This window comes from Ambystoma mexicanum, chromosome 7p (assembly GCF_040938575.1).
Source record: "Ambystoma mexicanum isolate Mex_15411 chromosome 7p, UKY_AmexF1_1, whole genome shotgun sequence".
In the NCBI taxonomy this organism is placed as follows: Eukaryota; Metazoa; Chordata; class Amphibia; order Caudata; family Ambystomatidae; genus Ambystoma; species Ambystoma mexicanum.
In genome coordinates this window covers 776,204,529-776,230,559 of record NC_090939.1, presented here as the reverse complement: position 1 = coordinate 776,230,559, position 26,031 = coordinate 776,204,529, and the positions used below count along the sequence as shown (strand labels likewise).

The following is a 26,031-nucleotide window of genomic DNA, read 5'->3' as shown; positions in this document are numbered from 1 at the left end:
AGTTTTTGATGTGTGCCCCATTTGAACCTTTGCACACATGCCCATTGAGGTTGCTAACCTTCAAGACCATTTTATTGGTCACATTTAACATCTGAGATGAGCGAGTTGCAGGCACTATCGTCCAGGCCACCCTATACTGTGTTCCACAAAGATAGGGTTGTGTTGAGGGTGAAAAACCTCCTTCTTACCTAAAGTCGTGTCTTGATTTCCATTTGAATCAGAAAATCATTCTGCCAGCGTTCTATCCTCCGCCGCATCCCGGTAAAGAGGAGGAAAGACTCCACAGGCTGTACCCTAGAAGGGCTTTAAGCTTATATTTCTAGGCTCTCCAAGCGTTATTGGGTTTACCGGATGGAAATTGGGTCAATCGTTTTCAAAGCAGACCTTGTCAAGGGCCCGCCGTAAGGCTTGAGAGCCCACTCGACTAGGGTTATAGCCTCTTCGGCTGCCTTTCGAAGAAGCGTCCCTATTAAATCAATTTGTGATGCAGCAACTTGGTCTTCAATGCATACTTTCACAAAGTATTATAGTTTAGTCGCTTCCCACTCTCAGGAAGTCGCCTTTGTTAAGTCGGTACTATATTCATCTTTGTAAGATAACAACATCAATCTCAAGATTCTACTCCCTCCACCAAATTCCTTATACTGCTTTGGGAGTCTATCAAAGATGAGGAATATGTTGGAGTACACAATCCATTCGAAGAACAAGTTACTTACCAACTGGTAACGTTCTTTCGACTGGATGTTCCTCCAACGTATTCCTCATCGCCCTCCCATCCTACCCCTCTGTAGAATTTCCTATGTTGTTGCTACTTCAGCTCTCGCAGGGCTGGCCAGCGTCTGCCTACACTAACATCCAACACAAACAGGAGGGAAAAACAGAACTGAGGCCAACAGGCGCCGCGCATGCTACTTGTACACCCGATGATGTCACCCTCGCTGGAGGCCTTCGAGGGACACCGACTCGATGCCATCGACGCAAGGTGCCCTCTGGCGAGAATATTTTTTTCCGATGCAGCCGAAGCTGGACGAGAATATTAAAGATGAGAAATACGTTGGAGGAACATCCAGTCGAAAGAATGTTACCAGTTGGTAAGTAACTTGTTCTTCTCCAGCATGGGTCTTACATGGATTCACATGCAAACCCTCCCTCCTTCTCCTCTCTGGCTCTTCTTGGCTCCTATGGCCACTTTACGTGCGCAACCAAATCTGAAGATGACTACAAGGGGTGGAGCTTAGGAGGACGAATGTCATTGGCTGTGGCCGTATGACCCAAAGTGACAGCAGTTGGCTATAGAAGCGACAAGACGTTTTAACTTTAAAGTGAAACTGCTTTAATGTTACTGAGGATGACGGGAACTATTCATGAGCATTTTAATCCATGTAAGATCCATGCTGGAGAACAGGTGTTGCAGGTAAATTGCTTGTTCCATTTCAGGGATTTGCTGGGATGGGTTCACAGGTATGTGGGTATCTTAGGGATCTGGGCATCATTTCAGTTTCAGGATTTAATGAAAGGGAGTATCCCTGTACCACTAGCCAGGAGACTTGTTTCCCAACAATCCTACGGGGAGTGCTCACAGGTGTCCTCGCTACTAAAATCAAGTCTCTCTACTAAGATGCCATAAAGGACTGATGCCTATCTTTAGGATGGTGGTGCAATGAAAGCCTGAGCCTGCTTCCATTTGGTTTGAGCTTATTTTAGGCTACCCCCAGTCTCTGTACCCAGTTTTGCTGCAAGGGGTTTAATTCTAGTTTGGCTGTGTTATGTCAAGTGTTTAATGTCCTGCGGAAAGTGCAGTTCCAAATGCAGGACCAAATAGTGTACTGTTCTTTTGAGTGGTACCTGACAGCCCCCATATGACCCCGGAACTTTCCACTTATTGGGTCTAGAGATGCTCTGTCTGCCTCAGGAATCAACTACCAGGCACAACTACCCTCCAAGGCAGACATTCTATAATGTCAAGAAAGTTGTCTGATTCTGGGCCCCCCTCAAATTTCCTATCTGGCACAGGGTCTGAGCGCTCGGCACCTAAAAAGGATTGCACGCATTTAAAAAGCCCAATCTGGGCCCAAAATAACTGCTGACCTTACGTCATCACCTGTGACCATTCCACGCGTGAAAGAACGTTTTGTCCCTCACGAGCTACACATATTTATTGAATAATCTAAACATCTTGATTCAGAGCAGGCTGACTTTCGCCAAGCCAAGCGGTACAGACTCTGTTCTTGTGGCTGTTGTTAATGTTAATTTTGCACCTAATAAGGACAGGTCCTGGACTTGGTCCTGTTGTATCCCTCGGTAGGGTTTGCTACAGGAGTAAGAGAGTCCTTGCAGGGAGTAAAGCATTTAGGGTTGATAGACTACTGCTAAAAATAGATATGTTACTGTCAGTGTTCGAGATAAGATTTTGAGGCTGTAGTATTTTACTCCCTATTTTTAAACTTGGAGAGTAAATGTGATTTTAAGAGAGTAAAAAATTACTTTTCTGCTTTGCAAGAGAGTAAAATGTATGCGACATCCAGCCAATGTGTGCAAGAACTGTATAGAAATCATTATTAGGCGGCAGCTTTCTGCATTGTGACAGAATACACCTTTAATTATTTCTGTACGGTCTGGCCATTTGATCTCTCCTGTATAATGTTGAAAACACAAAAACCTAGTCAATTACATGGTAAAGCAAACATTAATTGTTTTGAGGTTCGATAGCAGAATTGTCTTTTGATGTTTAATGAAAGTCCTCATTTCCTGGAGCTATTACTAGCTAAAGGTATGCCACAGTTATGATACAACAGTGTAGGGAGGCAAATACGCCATGCTAAATTCTAAGTCTAATCTCCTGGTCAAATGATTATTTATATAGCGCTTTTGGCAAAGCGCTGTACATAGAACATATTTATCACACTTATCACCAAACCGAAGTCGGTACTCCTTTATCGACCTCGAAAAGATGAAAGGCTGAGTTGGCCTTTCCGGGATTCGTACCTGCAACCTACAGATCATGCACAGATTGCAGCAACAAGTGCTTAACCGGCTGAGCTATCTTATTGGCTAACATCCTTCAGAGATTGGTTAACTGAGTATCGACTGATGTATAATAATCATAGTGCCTAGATGTTGGACGAACCATGTATGAAGCTCTACATAAAGTTAAATACCTATCTGGATTATCACATGGACAGGTTTTGCTGAGTGTTTATTTCAATTACAAATGTAACTCGCATTTGTTAGTTTTTGAACAGCGCTTGCACTTCCTGGAGAGTCAGGCTTTGGATGTTTTAATTGTAGTCTTGAAGATCTGAGAGGCTAGAACACCTGTGATTGGTGTATTGACAATCACTCACCCTTGAGCAAAGACTCTGCTGCCACTGACCATTTATAGTAATGTACCCCATTAACTGCAAGGTTGAATGGATGTAAACCAGATGGTGCATAGTCATCATTTTACACACTGTTTTTATAATTGGAGTGTAAATTAAATTAGAAGTGTAAAAATTATCTGCCTCCGCATGATTATGCACACAGAACAGGAACTCTGAAAAATACAATTGTGCTTGTTGTTCCAGGAGCTTATTTTGAGATCTAGCAGCTTGAGTTATGTGTACCTGTTCAGTGTGGTAAGTGCTAGTTTCATGCAATGGTTCATCTTTGTTACTCTTGTCAATAAAATGCAGTTTTGAGAACAATCTGGCCTTGTGTTTAAATGCGTTGTGCTGGGTGCTTTATTTTTTTTGGAGTCTTTCCAATTCGTTGGTAGTCATGGAACTGCTTATGGCCCAAAAGGAGGCAGAGTCAGTTTAGGTTGTACATGTTTTACCAATGAGAAGTAGACACACTGTCTGGCCGAGATTATGATATTTTGGAATAGCAGCACATGGCTGTAAAGACTGGAGGGGGTGTCTGTACTTACGCTCTCTATATGGTAGAGAAGAGGCACAGAGGACCCCAGCCAAGATTCTCTATTATTGGTACGTGGTTGAGCAATCAAGGCCTAGCTTCTCAGGAGGTGATGCAGGCTGGTTCTTAAGTACAGTGTAGTCACCAAGCCCCCACAAAAGAATGTCCACACACTGTATTGGTTAAAACAGTCTTTATATAATTAATATTCAAGGTTATGTACACTATCACAATAACTCACTTTGTGCTCCAAAAATCAACAATGGTAAATATATACAGTTCTAAGTGGTACCACAATTATTAGCAGATCTCATTAAAGTGCATCAACTTTACTCAGGTTAAATGTCACACAGATCAAATTAATAAGGAAACCAGCAATAGAAGATAGGAGGAAAGCAGTTGGTTGGAACAATTGGCAAAATACTGGTCCCGCTACCTAGACACAGTTCTATGTGGAGATCCCCCCCCCCCCACCTGGGCAACCTGTGGAATAAAGATACAAGCCCAGTCCATATATTGTTCACACAAGACTTCCCAATAGTTCTGCAACCCCAAAGTACCTGGCGTTGTAGCGTTCCTCGTCGGGGAATCGACAGCCCTTCTCGAGTGCCCTCCCTTTAAGGCAGGAGTCACGGGTCATTGAACGTCCGATGGAGAACAGGGTGAGCTTCGACGATGAAGTGGCAGCTTCGTTCCTAGTGGTGCTCGTTGACAGGGAAGCGTAAACGTCCTGCAAGGAAGAGGCGTTCGGGGCACCTCGGTGTCGATAGTTCTGGACTGCAAAGAGTTTGAAGAACTGCGGCCCAGCAAGGGCATCGAATAGTCTCTGTGGTCTTTGGGTGGCGGGAAACCCACCGGCAGATGCTCCTCGGTGCGTCGACGGTTAGGCCTTCTCCAGCAGGATACAGCGGCGACGAAGCAGACAAGAGCGTCCTTGGATTCGAAAGTTCTTAGGCAAACGGGAGCACAGCGGCTCCAGACAGCGACGGCAGTCGCCGACAGTGGCAGACAACAGTCCAGGCTCTTCTCTTTGTGATTCCGCGGCGGTCCCCGTCTCGGGTCGGCAGCCTTTCGAAGGTCTGTCTACCAGGGAGCTTTGGCAAAGATCAGCAGGTGCACGATGGTCCCTCGTAGCTCGGGAAGAGGGCGCCTTACCAGGTCCTCTCTGGGTCAGTCCTTGGAGATACAGCAGCTTTCAGATTGTGAAGGAGAGCAACATCAATTCTTCTCTTCCAGCAGGTCTTTAAGGTCAAGCTTCAGTTACTCCAGTTACTCGTCGTAGTGGACTTGAGCTTCTGAACACAATTCCTAGCTGTTAGAGGTCCCCAGATATACTGTTGATCTCCCATTCATTCCGCGGGGTCATACTCAAGTATCCAATCACTACTAAGGGCATTCATGCGGCAGGCAGCCAGCCAATCGGGCACACAATGCATTCAGGCCATTCACTTCTCTCCAGACACTCACAACAAGTTGTGTATTGGGACAAGTACCCAGCCATTCAACACTCCACACTGCATTCATACCGGTTTCGGGCAGGGCTGTCTCAGTCATTGTGTCAACCACCAGATACTAGACACCCACAACATAGAATGCGTATTTGTCGCACACTCCATTCACCCAGGTCCCACCCACAGGCGTACCCACAATATACGGTCGTTGGAAAGGCTCCAGCCAGTCTGGTCAGCACTTCCCCACACTACCATATATGTAACTTCCACCCAACAGCCAGTCAGGGGGAAGGGACCGAGTCAGGGCCTCCTGGGACTTTGGGAAGATCAAAGTAACAGGTGATGGAGGGCAAGAGGCCCTGGGGGTCATTTTGTCTCCATCAGGAATCTACCGATTCCAATGACACGGCCTGAGCATCCCAAAATGGTGGACGCTCAGGGCACCAGTCAATCCAGAATGTAGCTGCCACCAGCCCGTACCCTGCTCTGTGGGTCACATATAGGTGCCCAAAAACATACACTAGGGGCAGAGGGTTGCACCCCTACCCATGGGTGCCATAAGGGTATCCCCTGGGTGTGTTCACCAAACCAAGAGAGAGAGCTGCACCGCCAGGAGTCCCACATGAACTCCTGTGCGGAAAACTCGACAGAACACACGATAAAAAGCAGTAAAGGACAAGGATACAGAGGCCCTGTCCCTCCAGTGCATTTCCAGCATCACAATGGCAACACTGCCCTCTTAAGAATTACATTGCAACAGGGGCCAAGGTGGGCTTGAGGGTATTAGGCAATTGTTCATAATCGATTGGTGGCTTTTGATTAACTGACCATTGGCTCTGCATCATTTCTTCAGATGTTCTTGCATTGTCTTTCTTTTTTGCCCCCTTTTCCACTTCACCTACCCCTTTTCTTACGCCCTGTTCTCTAGCTTTGTTTTGCTTTACATCAGCTTTGAGATTAATTGAAATAAAGACACTAGTGAGGAGCCACACCAGAGATGGAACAAATGAAAAGACTGGTCACTGTTAATTGAAAAAACAAACCTTACTAATATTGTGCATGCTGATGTGTCCAAGATGAGCACTTTCTGCAAAGGCTGCATGCCACCCCAAATCATTCCCAGATTTAGTAGCATTACTGTTTTCTCAATAATGGTTCCTAACAAATTGCATTTGCTTTAATAACCTACTGCATATTTCTAAAGGACTACAGTACACTGAAACATGCAATCAATTTCCCTTTTTAAAACTTGTATTTATAAGTTTCATCAGAACAATGAACTATTACATTGCATTAAAAAAACATACAAATGTACATATTGGGCAGAAAGCGATTATACAGCAATTGCAGAGAAGGTGTTGCAGCAATTGTAGTTGTATTATTTTGAATCATAAGAGCCTTGTCAACCTAACCCTTACATTCATATCATATAATCTTTCCTTTCAGTAATATCATAACTGTATAATCTGGTAATCTACCACATATTCTCATTTGTGGGATCAGCATCATGTTCCTAGTCTGCACTTCTATGGTATATCTGTAAATCCTTCCACATATGCAAGCTTGCATATTAAAACGTATCAAATCTGTGAACGTATCAGATCTGTTAACAGTTTGTCATTACTTCAGCCAGGGCCTTTTCCATTGTTCATAGCTGTTCTGCATCTCGCTAGTATGGAAACACTCGTCAGAAACGTCAGTTTCACTCGAGACCTAACAGTAAAAAAAAAACAAAAAAAATGAAGTCATGTTTGTGGGGATAGTGGAATATCTACTTGAGCAATACCGTCCACTAATCCTTTCACCCATGCCCAAAATGTTTATATTCATGGACAAACCGAATACAGCTGTGTAAAGTTTGTTTTATCACATTCACTTCTGATCAGTGCTCCAGATAAGATTTTGAGGTGGAAGTATTTTATGCATGATTTTTCAAATTAGAGAGTAAATGCAAAAACAAGGGAGTAAAAAGGAGTTTTCTCCTCTGCAAGAGAGTAAACGTATCCAACACATATACCCAATGCATATATAAAATCAGACCCATAGACCAAAAGAGTTGTAGATCAAAGTTGTCTGGCTTGTGCAGAGCCCTTCACGTCACATGCAAATGGCACATCCCATCTGAGCACATAGTAACAGCACATCACTCCACTTGATAATGGCATACATCCTCCCTAAACATGCTAGCTACACTTCTCCTCTTGACACATACTAACGAGTATGACAGGTACTCTGTGCACATGGTAAAGGAACATCTCCTTTCAGCATTTTCGGAGATGTGCTGTTAGCATTTGAAGAGCAAATTTGTGTCATTTGCATGTGTAAATTGCACCTTTACACCATGTGCATGCTAACAAGCACATCTCTATGCATATGCTAATGGCAGACATTGTTTTCACGTATTGATAGAACACGTTCTGTTTAGCAAGCCTGATATTTGCACACGTTGACAGGACATATCTCTACCCACAGTGACCTGAAATGTCTTCTCTGCGCATGCTATTGGCACATCTCTTCTCATCTGCTAATGGTGCATCTTCTCTCCGCACATACTAGTGGGACAGCTCTCTATACATGCATGCTAATTGCGTGCATGTGCACAGAGGAGATGTGCATGCTAACGACACGCCTTCTCTATGCATATGCTAATGGGACATACCCTCTCTGCACATGCTAACTGCACATCCCATCCCTGCAAGTACTAACTGCACATCCTGTGCAGCGCCGGGATGTGCATTTAGCATGTGCTAACTCCACATCCTGTCTCTGCACATGCTAACGACACATCTTGGCTCTGCATGCCAATTGCACTTCTGTTCCATACTAATGGCACATCTCTTCTTGGCACATACAAATGACACATCTTTACTAAGTATGTACTAGGGGACATTTCTTCTCTGCGAGTGCTAACGTAGCATCTCCTCTGCCCATGATATAATGGCACATCTCCTCTCTGCCAGTCTTAATGGCAGGGCTCCCTTCTGCACAGGCTAATGTTGGCAAAGCACATGCTAAGTTTGCATCAAAAGAAAGGCTGGAAAGCTACCGGGCAGGAGGGCGGCCTGCACTTCCCAAGTTCCAATTACGTGGAGGGCTGACGCAGCCTTGATGGGTGTGGCACAGAGGGAAGACTGCAGAGGAGTCGCTTCTTTCTTACAAGACATGCAATAATGAAGAATAACCATTCACATAAGTTACTATCGGTGCTGGAAATGGACAAAATGTACTGGTCCCAAATGTACCCGATTTCCCCCCTCCCCTTTCCTTATTCAGCCCGACTCTAACACGTCCTCACCAGCCCCCACCACAATGCCCAACAGTGCTCCCCTTGCATTCTGCTTGGTTTTACTGTAATAAAATTCGAACTGGGATAATAAAACTGTTGCCACAGTGCTTAAAAGCTGAAGGAATGTTGCTAAAAGCGCTATGTAAGAACACATACTCCCTTTCCACATGTTATTGGCATAGCCTCTGTACACATGCAGCAGCACATCTCCTCTCTGCACATGGTAACTGAGCATCTGCTTTCTGCATGTGCCAGTGGCACATGGCCTCCCTGCATGTGCTAATGGCAAATATATTCAGTTCCCGGGCTGCCCCGCAACTCTGGTGCAGGGTAATGGAACCGTTCATCCCTGCATGGGGTAATGGCCCATCCCTCGTGGTATAGCCCACCAGTAAGCGCACGTCTTACTACAGCCAGCATAACTTTATAAATTATACATTACAGAGCAGGTTTGCAACGGGCCATGGTGCAGCAAGTAAAGGAATTATTGCAGATGTGTTGGCTCCCGCCCCTTTATTTCAGCACTGTGAGGGGAGCGGTGGGGGTGGCTGGTGGCTTGTGAGAGTGAACCGACCTACCTGACCTCCCTGCCATGTAGGGGCGCAACAAAACCTACATTTCTGGGGGGGGGAATTAAGTTGTGATGGGAGGGGCCACTAAAATAGGCAGAGCAAAATTGGAGGTTCTGTCCCCACTGTTCTACCCACCTGCCCCCATGGTCTGGTGTGGGGACCAACTATCGATTAGTATATTTTAAAGAGCAATATGCAGAGAGGTGATGGAGGACTTTCTTGAAAGTAACAGCTTTAAAGTTTTACAGCGTTTGTTCAAGTACATTTTTATGAACAAACACAGTAAAACTTTAACGCTGCCAGTTTCGGGGAAAGGCTCACCTCTCTGCCTAACAAAATGCAAGTGCACCCATCCAGGAGTGCACCTAAGCTGAAATGTAGGGTTGGACTAACCCTTCAAATGTTGGGAGAGGCACTAACTTCAGAGACTGTGGAGGAGTGGCAAACTTACTTGTGTAGGGGCATTTACCTTAATTAACCGTTGTAATAAGACTATTCTAGTGCAGCTTCAATGTTACAATCAGTTAACTGCTCTCTCCTTTGAGTCTGAAACACCCACTTCTTGCAGATCCTTAAGGTCCTAGAAAGTGTGAAAATGGCAGATGGTGTGCAATGAAAGACTCAATATCATAGCAAAACAGGACATTGCAGAGTGTGGGACAGTACGGCCCAAGCAACTTCAGTGGCTGGGAGCAACCGGGGAGAAAATGTAATGTTGGTTCTACCACAGTCCGCTATAGTAGAATCTCTGGTGCACTGACTGGCTGGTGCGACTGTCGGCCTGTCAAATACAGTGTTAAAAGACTGGGGGGAGGGCTAGTGCAGCAATAATGCAATTCTATGCAGCAGTATTGGAGCCACTAGCAGAAGAGCACCAGGATACACCAATGTATCCCTACACTTAGTAAAACGGTCCTATTGTATGGGTGTAAACTTTATCATTTATAAGCACTCCAATTTTTGTAATTGAAGTCAGGTTGAGATTACATTATTTGCCCAGGATCACACAGTTACGCTAAACAGCAAAGCTTTGATTTTAACCCACTCTTTCAATTTGGAACAGCCACCTTCTTCTGCATTTTACTTGGAACAAAAATGAGTTTTGGGTGTCAAGACCTACAGTAATACTGTCCTATAAATAAACTGCATAGTAAAGCATCATGACAACATGTAAATCCTTATAGCAGCATGCTGGGCCGAAATATTATCACTGTACCTTTATTTTCCACATCCTGAATGGAAAACGATAAGATGCAAAAGGCAAAACATCATGATTTACCCACTTTATTTTCAGCGCTTTAAAAACATACAAAAAAATAAGTTCTTCCATAAACTCACTTAGGTTTGGCGATTCGTCACAAACCTCCACCGTGTTATGTATGGTTAAAAAACATTCAACTAAAGACATCGATTTAAACTTTACTTTTTAGCATATGAAGCTAATTGACGTTATGGTATGAACACATTTGAAAAGGGTGCATGCTTTATTGTGTTGCTCTTTAACTGTCAGACGTGGAAGGGGACTCGTGGTCTTTCAGTTGGAAATTATCATGCATAAGAAAGGCTATGACAAAAGAAACGCTACAGTGCCATCTGATGGTGGAAAGTATGTTTTTTAAATGAATAAATACAGCGTACATGGTACGCAGTAGTAAATGAAATAATCTGTGTTGGCTACAATTAGATGCGTAAAAAGGCACGATATGCACCTTATCTAGAGGGCTGCTTCTGATACATAAGAATGCCAAGGTTTTGGATCGGGATATGTCTGATGCACAAACTTACAGTGAATTAGTTTGTAACAGTAGTTGAGAGACAGTAGTCCAGTCTGCACGCATGCTTTTTACCATTCATAATCGCGCTGCTGTATTACTAGACTTTCCTTCTATGTGTCCCACACCAATTGGTTAGTTTTAGGAGATGTCTACCTTGTATAACATAGAAGCTAGGTGTGTAGTGTTTAGGATTGCAATATATTTTAGAATCGGGACTCGGGTGGCTCGCTTCAGAATCCTGTAAAGTAGTCCGAGTGGTAGTCTAGTATGGAAAAGGCGGATAATTAGTCAATTTACCTCCACACACTTGTGTAGCTTATGGTGCACTCTCCTTCACAAACAAAATCTGCATTCCGACGACCACCTTTTTGAATTGTGCCCTAATTTATTTTATTAAAAGTTATCGGAATACCCTTTATGGATTAGTCGATAAATATATTGCTGACTGCTTTTTACTTGATCATTTTAAATAAGGCTAGCCATGACGAAAGCCAGTTGCTTTTTCCATATGTTCATTGAAGTATTTCTGTCACTCTTTACACTGCCAAAAAACATATTGTGCTGCTTGAACTACATAATCTTATTGCACCATGTTGGGCACTGCCAGTGCTCCCATCACATACAGGTGACATAATGTATTCAAAGCAATTTACTATTATATTTTAAATGAGTGAGATACGCAAATTCATAAAGATGGGGTGTTTAATCCAGCTCTCGGCTTTTCTTTCCAGTATTTCCAGAGATCTAAAGTAGTTTCCTGTCAGGACTGTTTTTATATTAATGAACAAGATAGTACCACATAATGGGCACTAAGACAATAATTTGACTCCATTTAAACACCAAATCTACTCCAGTTCTATTTGTCATCGGTGTGAATGGCATTAACTTTGGCTTAGTTCAGTTATTTTTCAATCTTCTATAGTCGCCGTATTATGGAATATCTGCTGCAAGTGGAGGTACATTTATGATAGCAATAATTCCCTGCTGTCCTCGCACCCCACCCCCAAGTGGTCTTAATCAGCCAGTAACGGCCCATGCCCCAATTCATCGGCATGAGCGAAACGATTGATTATTGCTATTATCACCAAGGGTTGATATACTGGGGTGCTGATAGCAACGTAGTTGTTTGAATAAACAGGTTGTGGCAAGCATGCAACCTGTTTTTCAGGCATTGTTGAGCAACCACCTGCTCCCAGGAAGAATGACGACTCCCTATATATAGGGCTGGATCTGATAACTATCTATTTTGTTGTTACTGCGTGAACTCTGGATGACCGAAGGTGAATAACAAGGTAGAAGGATCTGTTTTATTGAAATCCGGCAAATTGAGTATTGATTTTTGAGGGAGATGAGTTTTTCATGTAAATTATTGATAAAATCCTATGCCATGCTTTCTCTAAGAATGAGTTCCTCTCTAAAAACAAACAATTCAGGGAATGTGTGTTTTTAATGATGCAAGTGGACCCATCCATTGAGCAGGCGCATAGACCTGTCATATGTGCCTTCTGCCATTGCTGCATGTCTCCAGTTGTTAGTAGAACTGTTTCCACTGTGTTTTTTCACTGTTGAGATGCCTAAATTCAAGTTACTTGATTTGTATCTTTAATTTGAAAACTTTTTTTTTAACATTGTTAGCTGATATAAAGTCGTTAGTACAAGAGTCCAACACTTTATTAAAAATAATATATTCAGCAAGAAGTCTACTTCTTATGTGCTAATATTGACTTTGTTCTATCATTTTTTGTTTACAGCCTAGCGACTTCTCTGTCTCTCTAAAGGCGATGGGGAAGAACAAACACTTCAAGGTGCAGTTTGCGGACAGTGTTTATTGTATTGGGCAGCGGCGATTTAACAGCATGGATGAATTGGTGGAACACTACAAAAAGGCTCCCATTTTCACCAGCGAGCATGGTGAAAAATTATACCTTGTTAAACCGCTGCAGTGACATTGAAGATGGACTAGGTCTCTCAAAACTACAAGCCTCGGATAAAGAACCTCATTTAGCAGAGCCTTATTCAGTGTGAACGAAAAAAGGCCTTGGGAGACGACGGCTCTTTTTAAGAAAACACTTTTTCAGTGCATTATTCTTGTCCATTATTTTCAGGTATTTTGCCTTTTGTTTGTCATTCAACCATGTCCCTCTGGTGTAAGAGCTCACTTACGGCAATGTTCTTTGAGCTGCTTTAATGCCTTGGAATGAAGCCCACGCTTCGCTGCAAGTTTACGTACACCTCATCTACTAGTTAGCTGAAGTACAGAGCTAGAGGCTTACATTCTAAACAGTGTTAATTTTCTCAGCAAGAGCACACTGACAGATTGTTCGTTTAGATACGTGCACAAGTGTATTGAAGCTGTGACTTCTCAAGTGAAATCTAATAGTCCTATGAATCGTGAATTCATGTAGCTTTGTTGCTTACCGAGTACATTGTATTTTACCAAAGTTACTAGAATCTAGAGGCACTCTTTGCATTGTACTCTGCTGTGACCTTGTCTCTATCTCTTTGTGAAGAATACACACATTAAAATATTGTAATAGGACCTCTTACACTCTTTCAGTAGGATTGTAGCAAAAGAAAATTAGATTTGAGTAGAATCCTTCTAATATGACCCCAATTAGGGACGTGATTATTGGTACGTTTTGTAGAGGAGGAAATATTGGATTCTGAGACATACACATTTTGGTAATTGAAAATAAAATGTGCCATTAAGTTTGTGCTTTGAACTCTTACCTGTGCTGGTTTGGACTTAAACAAAGATGTATTTAATGTGTATCTGTCTCTGATTTGACACTTAATTGACAATAACACAACAGACTGGGAAGGCAAAAGTCACACTATATTTGTATTTGCTTCAATCAAAAAGTATTTGCTGAAGAAAAGTGAATGTCTGGCGTATTGCACAGCATAATGTTTATTTATAAAATGATTTGTATCCCTGCCCCTATTTAAGTTTTTAAAGATTATAAGTTGCAGTCATGAAGTGACTGAGTGTTCAAGAATGAAAGAATGAATGACATTTCTGTCCAAGGACGTTGGCAACCAGCAAGTTCAAAATTAAAGCCAGGCTCGTCTGCCTGATGCAAAACACTGAAAATGACATTGAAGAAAATGCTACTTGACATTTAATGTGATTTTGGAAAACGAGCACAAGTACATTTCTAGAAAAGCCAATACATTCATTTGCTGGTAACCTTGTACAGGAATTTTGTGCAAAAGCACTTGTCCATAACTCATGTCAGTACTTTTTTTTAAATATGATATAACAATGTTTTATAAGGTTTATTCTAGAAACTATGTACGCAGACTGAAAGGAATACTAGATTTTAGTGTCCCCCGGTGGATCCTTTTTGAAGATTTTATGTTATTCATGGTACTGTTGAGGGTCAAACATGTCCAGGAACATGTTAAGACTTCTAGTATTGGAGCAGTTGTTTCTCTTCATTTTTCTTGGCCTTTCTTTATGCGTAACAGAGTACAACATTTTCTCATTTGATCATGCATAACAGTGATGTCTTGTAACCTTACCCACTCACAAGAGGTGTCCATCTTGCTTTCTTTTCCATTTCTTTTTCAAGGCTAAGGTAAATAAAGCAGCATCTCCTACTATGCAGCATGTAGAAGGGCTCAGTCGCAGTCTGACATGTTGACTTCGATTCTAGAGTCATCACTAATGTGAGCACAACAGTCTGTTTTTTCTTTTTCCATGTTCTTGTGGCAAGGCAAGTGATCAGGCGCTGTTCTATATTATTGAGTTCTCAAAAAACATTTATTAAGAGCGTTTTGTTTCTATAGAAAACTACTCCGAGTGCATCACGCTACACAAGCCTCGGTCAGGTTAAACTCGGGGATATTTTATAAGCGCTGTTTAATGTTGACATTTTATGACCGTAGTAAGTGAAAGCACATCTGTTGACGTTTGATACCCTTCTACCCCACTTTTATGTTTTCACTTTAAACTCTGTTCGAATATATGTTAAGGTCAGTGAAAAGTTTTACAGGTGTTTAAAACTGCTCTAAATTGAAACCCTTTAAAGTATTTATATTTCTTTATCATTCATGATACTTAGTGGTCCCAATGATTGTCCATTTCACATCGATATTCTGATGGGCACAGTTTTTATTTGGAATAAAGAAACCACAACTGTGAGCTTGCAAAGGAAGTTTCCTAGCGGACACATTACTTTGAAAAATAAATAATTGTACACATTTTAATTTCTAATATTGTCAACGCTGGAATGAACAATTTTTGCGCCCAGAAAATATCTTCCTGGTAAGAAAATAAAGGATGTTGCAATAAAACATTTTGTTTTCGCTTTTCAATCTACATAGATGGCAATTTGGACATGAAAACGTAATCACTATTTCAAGCAGGGACTTCTTAATTGTTTTTCCAAATTATTTCCAATTATTATTATTCTTATCTTTCTGCATCCTCTTGTAAAATGTCCTCTATTGTAATGCAATGGGCAATGCACTTTGCCAATGTCCTCTTTTATGTGGCACTATTTCTCTTCACTTGGACTTCTGATTCTTTGTTAGCCGATCCCATACCAAAGGCTAGGCTTAAGTCTTGTAAACCTGTAACAGATGCGGTTTGGTCTGATCCATATAACTATTTGATTACTGCATCAATCGGCATCAGCAAAAAAATAAAATCCCTTACCGAACATACATTTTTCTCAAAAAGGGATTTACTGCTCCATCCGGGGGAGGGAGTGGAAGGAATCTGAAACTTGTATTTGTTTTTGTTAACTGATAAGTTTGTTTTTATGTTGGTGCCTATTGTCACTAAACATTGAAACGATGCAACATTATATTGCAGTCTAATTAAAAGTGCTTGAGGGATCAGACAAAAGACACAAATAGAAGTCTGGGGTCAACAAATTAGACCATTTGGGTTAAATGGGTTGATGTTGGGGATTTAAATCCCCCCCGGTCTCCCGTTCCATCTGGGGTAACTCCAGGGTCCATCCTTTTTTCATGGCTATTCAATGTACATTTGAAAACTTTAGCTGATTCAATAGACTTTAATGCACGCAGTGCAACTCTACACAGATGAATCACAGGTCCCTCTGATCCTGGGTCTGCATGGTGGGGAACAACCAGCATACCATCAGTCTTCGTCCAAAACATTGAGCATTGGGCCATATAATCATATATATAATTTTTTTTAACTGCTACTCTCCAGACTGGCCTTATCACGAGTTGGGCGGTATTCCCGCCGGGATACAGCTTGCGCTAATAGCGTTATCGGCAACCGGTCCGGCGCTATTAGCGCTGGTTCAAGGATTTGGCAGTAAATGTAATTCTCCATTGGACCCAATGGGGTATTTTGACGCTAATAGCGCAACACTAATTGCACCAGAAAATGGGAATTTACCCGGCGCGTTTACCCCGAGCTCTGATCTGGGGTAAATGTTGCAAGACTCGTGATTGGACGGACCCTTAAATGCAGCGGCAATAGCATTAGCGCTGCATTTAAGGGTTACCGCCCAACTCGTGATGAGGCTGACTCTCTTTCAAAGGGCCCAACCCTAATGCAACAAACACACTGTCCCTCCGAATAGGACCAGAGCTGTGGGGTGATTTATTCCAAATTAATACTCTACCAAAAATCTCTTTACCAATAACACAAGCTTAGGACAATTGTTTCATAACCTAAAATACAATCAATAGTCATGGTTCAGTGGTGCCTGGACTAATACAGCTTCCCGCAGCTAGATCTCAAATTACAGAATCTTGAGCTTATCCAAAATAAATCTGCCAAATGTGTTCTCTGACCAAAACCCTGGGAACACATCTCCCCTGTGTAATTCACAACGGAGGTTCATTCTGATGCATTTCAAGTGTATACAATATGGGTTTTATCATGTATTACTTCTCCAGCATGGGGTCTCACATGCTCATGAATATTCCCTGTCAGGCTGGGAATCCTCGGTAAAGAAAAAATCTGTTTGTTTCATTTCTGAACTGTCTTTCTCCTAACAACCGATCACTGAGTTCTGGGTCATACTGCCCCCAGCCAATGACTGCCCTCTACGTAAGCCCCTCCTCTGGCAGCCATCTTCAGATTTTTACCGCACGTTCAAGTGTTGGGAGTTCTCGTGTTTAGCTCTCAAACTTTTACACTTTTGTTCACTTTGTGGAAGAGTTGTACTCTATTTTTCGGTTAATCGAGTTTTGTGCTCTATCGATCGACCTTCTGATTAATGGGGACCCGATATTTCGGATTCTTCAGCGCCCCTCAAGAACGAATTTCGTCAAGTTTCTCCGTGGAGGCTTCCAGAAGAGTCTTCAAGCCTGAACCACGTGGACCATGTCGGAGGAGAAGAAGGATTCAACCCCTCTTTTCAAGCTTTGCTCTGCGTCTTACGGAATGTCTCCTCGGACGACAAACATTCCCAGTGCCTTTACTGCCTGTACCCGGCGCACAAGGAGGAAGATTGTGCTTTTTGCCAGGAGATGACCGCTCGCAAGCTGAAGGATCGGCATAGGCGGCTGAAAGAGTGCCTACAGGCAAGGCCCCTGCTCTGGGTGGGTCCCAGGAGCATGCCTCTCCCGGTTCCGAGAAAGCTGAGTGGGCTTCTAAGACCTTTGAGGGTGGCCCTCCCACGGGGATCCAACAGAAGGATCAGCACCGCAAGTCCACTCCCCCCGGGAGCGCCGTTGCGGCAAGGCTCCCCAGCGGCCAGGGCGCGCCCGACATCTCCAGCGACTTAAGTCACCAGTCAGCGCTCAGGATCATCGTCCAAGAGGAAGTCGGACCATTCGGGCAAACTCAAGGAGAAGCCCAAGACCGACCTGCCGGAGAAGGCCAAGGGGGATCGGGGCGCTGACCTTCCCCCTAAGGAGAAGGCCAAACGGGACAAGGCGTCCGAGACGCCCAAGGCCAAACAGGACAAGGGACCGGTCCTGACCGTGAAGGCCCAGGTACACCCGACGAAGGCCCAGCCTTCCATCGAGGGGGTAGTGGCATCTCTCACGAAGGGCGCAGAGGTGGATCCGCAGGGCACAACCCTGAAGGCAAGGGTGTTCCTTCATCCCAGGAGGGAGGCTGCGTTCTGGCCCACAGAGAAGACCCCGGAGAAGAAGATGGCGGTCATCTCCCTGAGACCGTCCCCTCTGGATGGGAAGAAGGGTGTGGCACGGAGGTCCTCCAGGGCACGGATATCTCCTCAGAGGAGGAGCTCATCTACCTTCAAACCATCCAGGAGGAGGAAAACATCGGGAACAGGCCCTACGACGAGCGTGTCGACGATGAAGGCGGCGGCGAGGATACCGTATAGGAAGAGCAGCAAGGCGATGAGGGTCTGGGTGCCCTGCCTGCGCCCCAGCTGCCTATTCCGCCTCAGCTGCACCACTGCCTCGGCTGCTGCCTAGAGATCTCTTGGTGGATATTCTCTCTGCACTGCATACTCTGGTCTCTGAGATACAGACAAGGATGCCTATCGTGCCTGCGGTCCTGCCAGAGGCACCGACAACGGCCGACCCTCTGCCTCCTTACCACACCTCGCCTCCCTCTTCCCCCCCGAAGGATGAGACGGACCCCGACACGGCGACGACAGGCACAGATGTTGACGGTGGGATAGGGGACCTCCCGTCGCCTCCTCAGCCCTGGCGAAGAGGGATCGCCTTGAGAAGAAGTACAGGGTGCCCAACTCTGCGCCCAAGTGCTTGCCGGCCCAACTGTCACCGGACTCTGTGGTATCGGCAGTGGCCAAGAAGGAGTAGTCAGGCTCTTCTTCCTCGGCAGTGTCCACCCCTCCAGACAGTGAGGGGAAGAAATTAGATGCCATGGAGCGACGGGTTATCTACTAGGCATCGCAGGGTTCCACCAGATGGGCAACGGTATTTGTGTTCATCGTCGTAGCTGGCTCAAGGCCACCAACTTTCATCAGGACGTTCAGATGAGGGTCTTGGACATGCCCTTTGACAGAGACAATCTCTTCGGGAAGGCTATAGATGAGTCTCTGCAGGCCATCAAGACAGACACTGAGATGGCACGTGCCTTGGGCACCCTTCAACAGCGGCGGCCGTCCTTTCGGCCCTCGTGAGCTAAGTCCCAAGGATCTTCCAAAGGTTTCAGTGGGGGCTCCTCTTCTTACCGCCAGCCCTCCCGCTCCTCGCCCCAGGAAACCAACATGGGCCATTCCAAGGCTTTCGGAGGAGGACGTTGTTGCCAGTGACCCCAAGGCGGCTCTTAGACGTTCAAGCAGGATTGAACCGGCTGTGATGTCGGGCCCTCACCCGTGCCCCCCGGTGGGAGGCTGGCTGGCGAACTTTATCAGCGTGTGGAAGACCATCTCCACCGACCGTTGGGTGTTGGACGCTCTCGCCTACGGATACACCATGGAATTTCAACAGAAGTGCCCCCGAAAACCACCAGTGGCCCGGCAGGAAAACCATGTCCCCCCCAGCTGCTGGTGGAGGTGCGGGCCATGTTACAGAAAGAAGTGATAGAGCTCGTCCCAAGGCGGCACTGGAGTGTACTCAAGGTACTTCCTCCTGAAAAAGAAGACCAGGGGCTGGAGGCCCATCCTCGACCTCCGACGACTAATCAAATACATCAAGTCTCAAAAGTTCTGGATGGTCACCCTTCAGCACGTGCTCGGACAGCTCGAAGAGGGAGACTTTCTGTCGTCGCTGGACTTGAGGATGTGTACTTCTACATTCCAATTCACAAGGGACACTCAAAGTCTCTACGCTTCTCTGTGCAAAGGGCAGCATTACCAATTCAAGGCCCTTCCCTTCGGATTGAAGTTGGCGCCAAGGGTTTTCACCAAGTGCCTGGTGACGTTGCATCTACGACTACAAGGGATCCACTTCTACCCTTACTTGGACTACTGGCTCATCCGGGCCAGCTCAAAAAACATTGCCGTCGACCACACGGCGAGGACCGTCCACCTACTGACGCATCTGTGGTTCTCAGTGAACTATGCAAAGTCCTGCTTGACTCCATCGCAGGACGCGCTGTTCCTGGGATCCCGGCTCAACGCAGTGTCATGCCTGGTGTCTCCGTCAGAGGAGAGAGTGGCGGCCATCCTGGACAAGGTGCAATGACTACTCTCTTTGAAGATTGCCACAGTGAGGACCATCAAGTCTCTGCTCGGCATGATGTCATGCATTTATCGCCTCCGACTCTGCAGGCTACGGATGCGGCCCCTGCAAGAGTTCCTCGACACCTGTTGGATTCAAGTGTCCGGAAGCTTCCAGGACAAGATCGTGCTCGACGAGGGGTTCCGTTGGGCGATAAGATGGTGGGGCGTGCACTCTCATCTTACCGGAGGCACGGATTTCCAGGCTCCACCACATCGGGAGATGGTAACGACGGAGGGCCTCCCTGGAAGGATGGGGAGCCCACACCGGAAGTCTTCACGCCAGAGGCCTGTGGCTGCCAGAGGAGAAGACGTTGCACATCAACGTTCTGGAGCTACTGGCAGTGTTTTGGGCCCACAAATCGTTCCTGCCCTCCCTTTAGGGCAAGGTGGTGCGGGTCTTCACAGACAATACCACCACAATGTTTTAGATCCGGAAACAGGGGGGCACCAGGTCCCCGGCGCTCTCAAAGAGGCACAGGATTTATGGCACTGGGCCATCGCCCAGGGGATGTTCCTTATCCCGTTTCATCTGGCAGGAGTAAAGAACACAGTCGCGACTCCCTAAGCAGGGAGCTTCGCTCTTGCCACGAGTGGACCTAGTGGAGAATCTGTTCCTCAAATGGGGCAATCCCCAGATAGACTTGTTTGCGATGGCGATGAGCACCAAGTGCCTGAGGTTTGCCAGCAGGTTTCCCCAGCAGGGGAGCATGGGGAACGCATTCTCATTCCCTTGGGAAGGCCTCTTTCTGTATGCGTTCCCTCTGTTGCCGTTGTTGCCTCGAGTCAATCAGTCAACTCAAGCGGTGCCGGTGCCGAATGATCCTCGTCACAACAGCGTGGCTGAGGCAGATCTGGTACCCGGACCTTCTCAGCATGTCAGCGTCCCCTCCAGTCAAGCTGCCAGTGGTTGCGGATCTTTTCGCCTGGGAAGGTGGCACCGTTCTTCACCACGATCCAAGGTCGCTGAACCTGAAGGCCTGGCTCCTGCAGCGTTAGAATTCGGTGGCTACGATCTCCTGGCGGACTGCAAGGAAGTTCTCGCCAAGGCTAGAGCATCGTCTACTTTGAAATGCTACAGACTTAAGTGGAAGAGGTTTACTGTTTGGTGTCGTTCCCAGAAGATCGACCTGCTGAGGATCAAGGCTCCTCATGTGCTTCCATATTTGCTGTTGTTGGCCAAGTCGGGGCTGGCCCACGCTTACATCAAGGTTCATCTGGCGGCTATCTCCTGCTACACCCAGATCCCCAGGACGACCATCCTTGTGGTCGCACCACTTGTTCAAGGAATTCGTCAAGGGACTATTCTGCTCGTTCCTGCCAGTGAAGGCTACGGCCCCGGCGTGGGAGCTCAGTGTGGTGCTTACTAGGCTCATGAGACCTCTGTTTCAGCCTATGAATTCTGCACCACTCAAGTTTTTGTCGTAGAAAACTGCTTTTCCCGTGGTCATCACCTCTGCACGACGAGTGGGAGAGATCCAAGCACTCTCCTGTAAACCACCTTACTTGACTATCCACGAGACAAGGGTGGTGCTGCGGATGCACCCCCCTTCATGCCCAAGGTGCCATCAGACTTTCATCTATCAAGCCCATAGTGTTGCCAGTGTTTTTTCCCGACACCTTTGTCGCCAGCTGAAAGATCTCTCTGGATGTGGCTAGAGCGCTGAAGTTTTATGTGGCCTGCATGAAGAGTTTCCAGAAAACCTCTCAACATTTTGTGAACTTTGGCCCTGTGAACCATGGGAAGGCCCTCTCCAAGGCTTCCATTTCCAGGGGGCTCTCCGGCTCTATCGCCCACTGTCACTGGTTGGCAAACCGACCGCTGCCTGGCCGTCTGAGAGCCCATTTCACCAGAGTGATCGCTGCTATAAGGGCGTTCCTGTCTGGGGTGCCCCTGCTGGACATATGCAGGGCTGCTACGTGCAGGTTGACGCACACCTTCACGAAATTCTACTGCGTCGACAGGGATTCCAGGAAGGAGTCCAGAGTCAGCCAAGCAGTGCTGCGCAACCTGTTCGCTTGAAGGTGAGCATGGTGAGGAGGTAGAGATGCTTATGTTGAGCCTTGCCACTTCCTGTGGCTGTGCATGTGTTTACTGCTATGTATTCTTTATTCCCCATGCTGGAGAAGGAACAAGTTACTTACCCATAACTGTTGTTATCCAGGATGGGTCTGTCATGGATTCACATGCGAACTCTCCCGCATACCCCTCTGTGGCTCTTCTCTTGATCCTACTGCCACTTTACATGCTACCAAATCTGAAGATGGCTGCCAGAGGAGGGGCTTACGTAGAGGGCAGTCATTGGCTGGAGGCAGTGTGACCCAGAGCCCAGTGATTGGTCATTAGGAGAAAGACAGTCCAGAAATGAAACTGAAACTGATTTTTTCTTTACCGAGGATTCCCAGCCTGACGACGGGGAATATTCAGGAGCATGTGAATCCATGCCAGACCCATGCTGGAGAAAAACAGTTACAGGTAAATTACTTGTTCCTTATTCTGCGATAATAAACACATTGTAACGAATCATTGAACTTTATGACTGCTTATCCTTTCTGGGTGTGTATCCCCATAGGCATGCCTAGACATTTCTTCCAGTCTCGAAGAAACCTTTTGCTTTTAGTTTAAACGTCTCTGTAGCCAGAGCCTTGTCTGCAGCACCAGACATTTTTCTGTTTTGAATCTTTAAAATTGACCAAATTGTTCAGAGAGAAAAACACAGTCCATCCCTACCCCCTTTTCATTTCGTTAAGTTATCTAACATGCCCCCCTAAGTATTTTTAGCTTAACATCAATCTCTAGTATTGTGTATTCACCTGTAAAGTTTACCCTGCTTGATAATAGTTTCAACTTGGCGCTCATCTATTTAAGGATGACTGGTATTGAAACCATGTTTCTGCAGATTGTGAATCTCTTTAGACTCACATGCTATGCATAGCTCGCCATTTAGTGGTTGGCTTGGAGTTTTACATGTCTTTTTCAAATTCTAAAAAATCATGCGTCGACAGGGATGTTCCCGTCACACTATCCCTATCCTACATGTACAGCTACCCATGATCCCTCACATGGCAGATTGTTTATTTTCCTGCTATCTGTTGGAAGCTATTCCACAGTGGAGATAGAGGTTTTGATGTCTTTGGACGTGTGGTCGCCTGACATCTAGGCTGAAGCATTAATGAAGGAGGGAAGTCGACCACAGCAGCTACAAGGTGCACAGTAGTGAGAGTAGAGGTTCCATGCAGTCATTTTTCACCATTACAGGCCTTGAGAATTTCTTTACCCCTTCACATACGGTACTCTTCAGCAGCGTTGCTGCCCTGAGGCCCAAATGTAAAATACACTGTTTACATTTTGTCACTGATGCAATTGTACATTTCCTGGAGGGGCACTTACAAGGCTTGTAATAGTTGCCTTCCCTGGGACCACACAGATCATTGCTAGATGTGCCCTACATTAGAGCTCTTCGGGGGCATTGTTAGCTTAGGCCAGCATACGGCATGCAGGCGGATTCGGCAGCAGCCGAGTCCAATGTTTGCACGTCGGAACTCAAGGCCGGGGTTTCAGATGGTGCGGTGGGAACTGACACCTAATAGCCAACAAAGGAGAGACCTACCTGCAAAGCCTTGAAGCCGATCCTCCGCTCAGACACTCAACCGCAAGTTAGGGAGTGAGCATATGGCCCTTTGCATAACGTACATGCAATGGATGGGGATAACGTACATGCAATGGATGGGGATAACGTACATGCAATGGATGGGGATGCAGAATAAACCGACTCAAGAAGATGGCAAATATTGCTGTTTTATTAACAATTATCTAAAACATGGAGTTGCAACGGACATCAACAGAAGTTGGCTCGAGCTCTCAGCGCATGTCTCATATAAACATCCTTTTATACAAAAAATACATCAGATGTGACGTCCTAATACGTGGCAAATGAGAAAAACCTACGAAGGGTTGTGATAGGTTCAAGGGGGAACATCTAAATATACTTTCTATAAGAGGTGGGATTGTGATTGGATGGCTACTGTCAGGTGAACAACATATGCCTACTTCTAAAACATGTAATCTTCAACACTATTACGTACATGGTATCTCATTGGCTCTCAAACTATAAGTCCCTTCGTTATACGCCCCTCTATAATTGGCATGCTTGTGCCGTGTCTGGAACATTCGGTTCACTTAGCAGCACCTAAACTCAGACCCATGTGCCAGGAGGTGGACTTGACTTTACCTCCCCACCCAATTAGCCCATCATCTCTCATCACTCATGCCTTCTGCCATGAAGATTGTCTTTGAACTTTGTATGGCAGGGTATTCTTGTATCTGGGAATATAAGCACTCATCGTTGTTTTAGAACTCCACACTCAACTCTATTTCCATCCTTGGCTCACGTGACAGGAAACCACGATTTGGTCCATTTTGCAGCATTTAAATGTCTTAAATTAATAAAACTTTGCACACTTGGTGTTCTTTCTTTGTACTGTAACAAAGGATGATTCAGCTTATCACGTTCACCGCCTTCAAGAATAGATAACCGGCCTTGGCTTTGGTACCAGGCCAGACAGCCTCGCCATTCGTGTCCACAATCTCAGCTCATTCTTTGCTGCAACACAGTTCTCAGCCTTTCCCCTCCATGGATCCGGGCTTACTAAATTCATGACACTGATGTCCAGCTTCTATACAATGGCGGCTTCGCCTGCAGTCTATTCACTACATATAGCCAGCTTCTATGATCACTTTGTCTACTTGCGTTACAGCATCTGTACATTTATTGAACGACTTGCATTATCTGCAGTGTGTCACACACGTGCAATCTTTTCGCATATGAAAGTTTACTTTATTCTTATCTTCGACATCAGTTTCTATAAGATCAATGCATTTTCTTCCACCAGTATTCTCAGGGCGTCACGCTCGTCTTTTGTGGCATCACCAGCTCCTCCTTCGCTCTTTTTCATATTCCTTCGGTAAATTGCTCCCTCAGATTGTCGTCGCTTCTGAGATACCTTCGGTAGGGTTTTCCCAATGGGTACATTTCAAATATTCGCTGTGGTATGGTCACAACTGCTGGTGTCAAGCATGGCACAATCTCAGGCTTCCAACATACAGGAGGTAGGGGGCAGGACTTCCTGCAGAGGCTGCAACTGCTCCTCTACATTCCCCCTCTGGTCGAGTCATCGACCACCTCTTCAATGGTCTCCACATCTTGATAATTTCGTTTGAAGAAGTGCTTCTTCGGAGTCCAGATCTTCATCACGCCCCTCAGGGTGTCCGCTTATTTAACATGTTCATTCACACTCCAGGTCATGTAGTTGCACTGTCCATTCGGATTACAATAAACCCACTGTCTTATGTACTTCTTATGATTCTTTGGATACAGGAACTTCGTTCCTTCAGTTGCAACGATGCTGGTCTTTGTGTATTTTCCGACATCAATTCCCTAGGTCCAAACCCTGATTTGACATCGATCATGATCTTCATTCCTACTGCCTTCTTTGCTGTCTTCTTGCATTGTGCGAGAATTATCCTGATCAGACAGAATCCAAACATCACCAACATTGCTCCAAGAAACTTGAAGATTTTTGCCATCCACTGCGGAATCCATGAGAATATGGAAGCAAACCAACTGTCGTCTATAATGTCCTCTGCCTTGTCTTCCATGTTGTTATGCAGGTTCGTCAGCAACATTATGGTCTCTGTCAAGGTCCCATTCTCGTCGTGAGAAGGTATGAATGTGCAACATGATGTCCCAATTTTGGCACAAACTACTCCTTCCATCGTTGTGATCATGTCAAGGACATATCTGTTCTGCAGGGTCATTAGTCGTATGGCCCTCAGCTCTTCTTTTATAGCATTCAATCCCTTTATGGCGATATTCATTGTCTGCAGGAGCTCCCATCTTGTAATCTGCAATCATTTGGCATTGACCATCATCTGGATCCCAGGCATGAAGTTAG

The 26,031-nt window shown here is 45.4% G+C and overlaps 1 protein-coding gene across 6 annotated transcripts in view; it reads left to right on the top strand.

Annotated features, from left to right (window-relative positions):
* NCK2 (NCK adaptor protein 2) overlaps nt 1-15,280 on the top strand; it is a 231,045-nt gene extending 215,765 nt beyond the window's left edge. For all 6 annotated transcript variants that reach the window (XM_069636904.1, XM_069636903.1, XM_069636905.1 and 3 more), the window contains one exon: nt 12,733-15,280. In XM_069636904.1, coding sequence (XP_069493005.1) covers nt 12,733-12,927 — 195 coding nt within the window. In that variant the 3' untranslated portion in view covers nt 12,928-15,280. The remainder of the gene's footprint in view (nt 1-12,732) is intronic.
* The last annotated feature ends 10,751 nt before the right edge of the window (nt 15,281-26,031 follow it).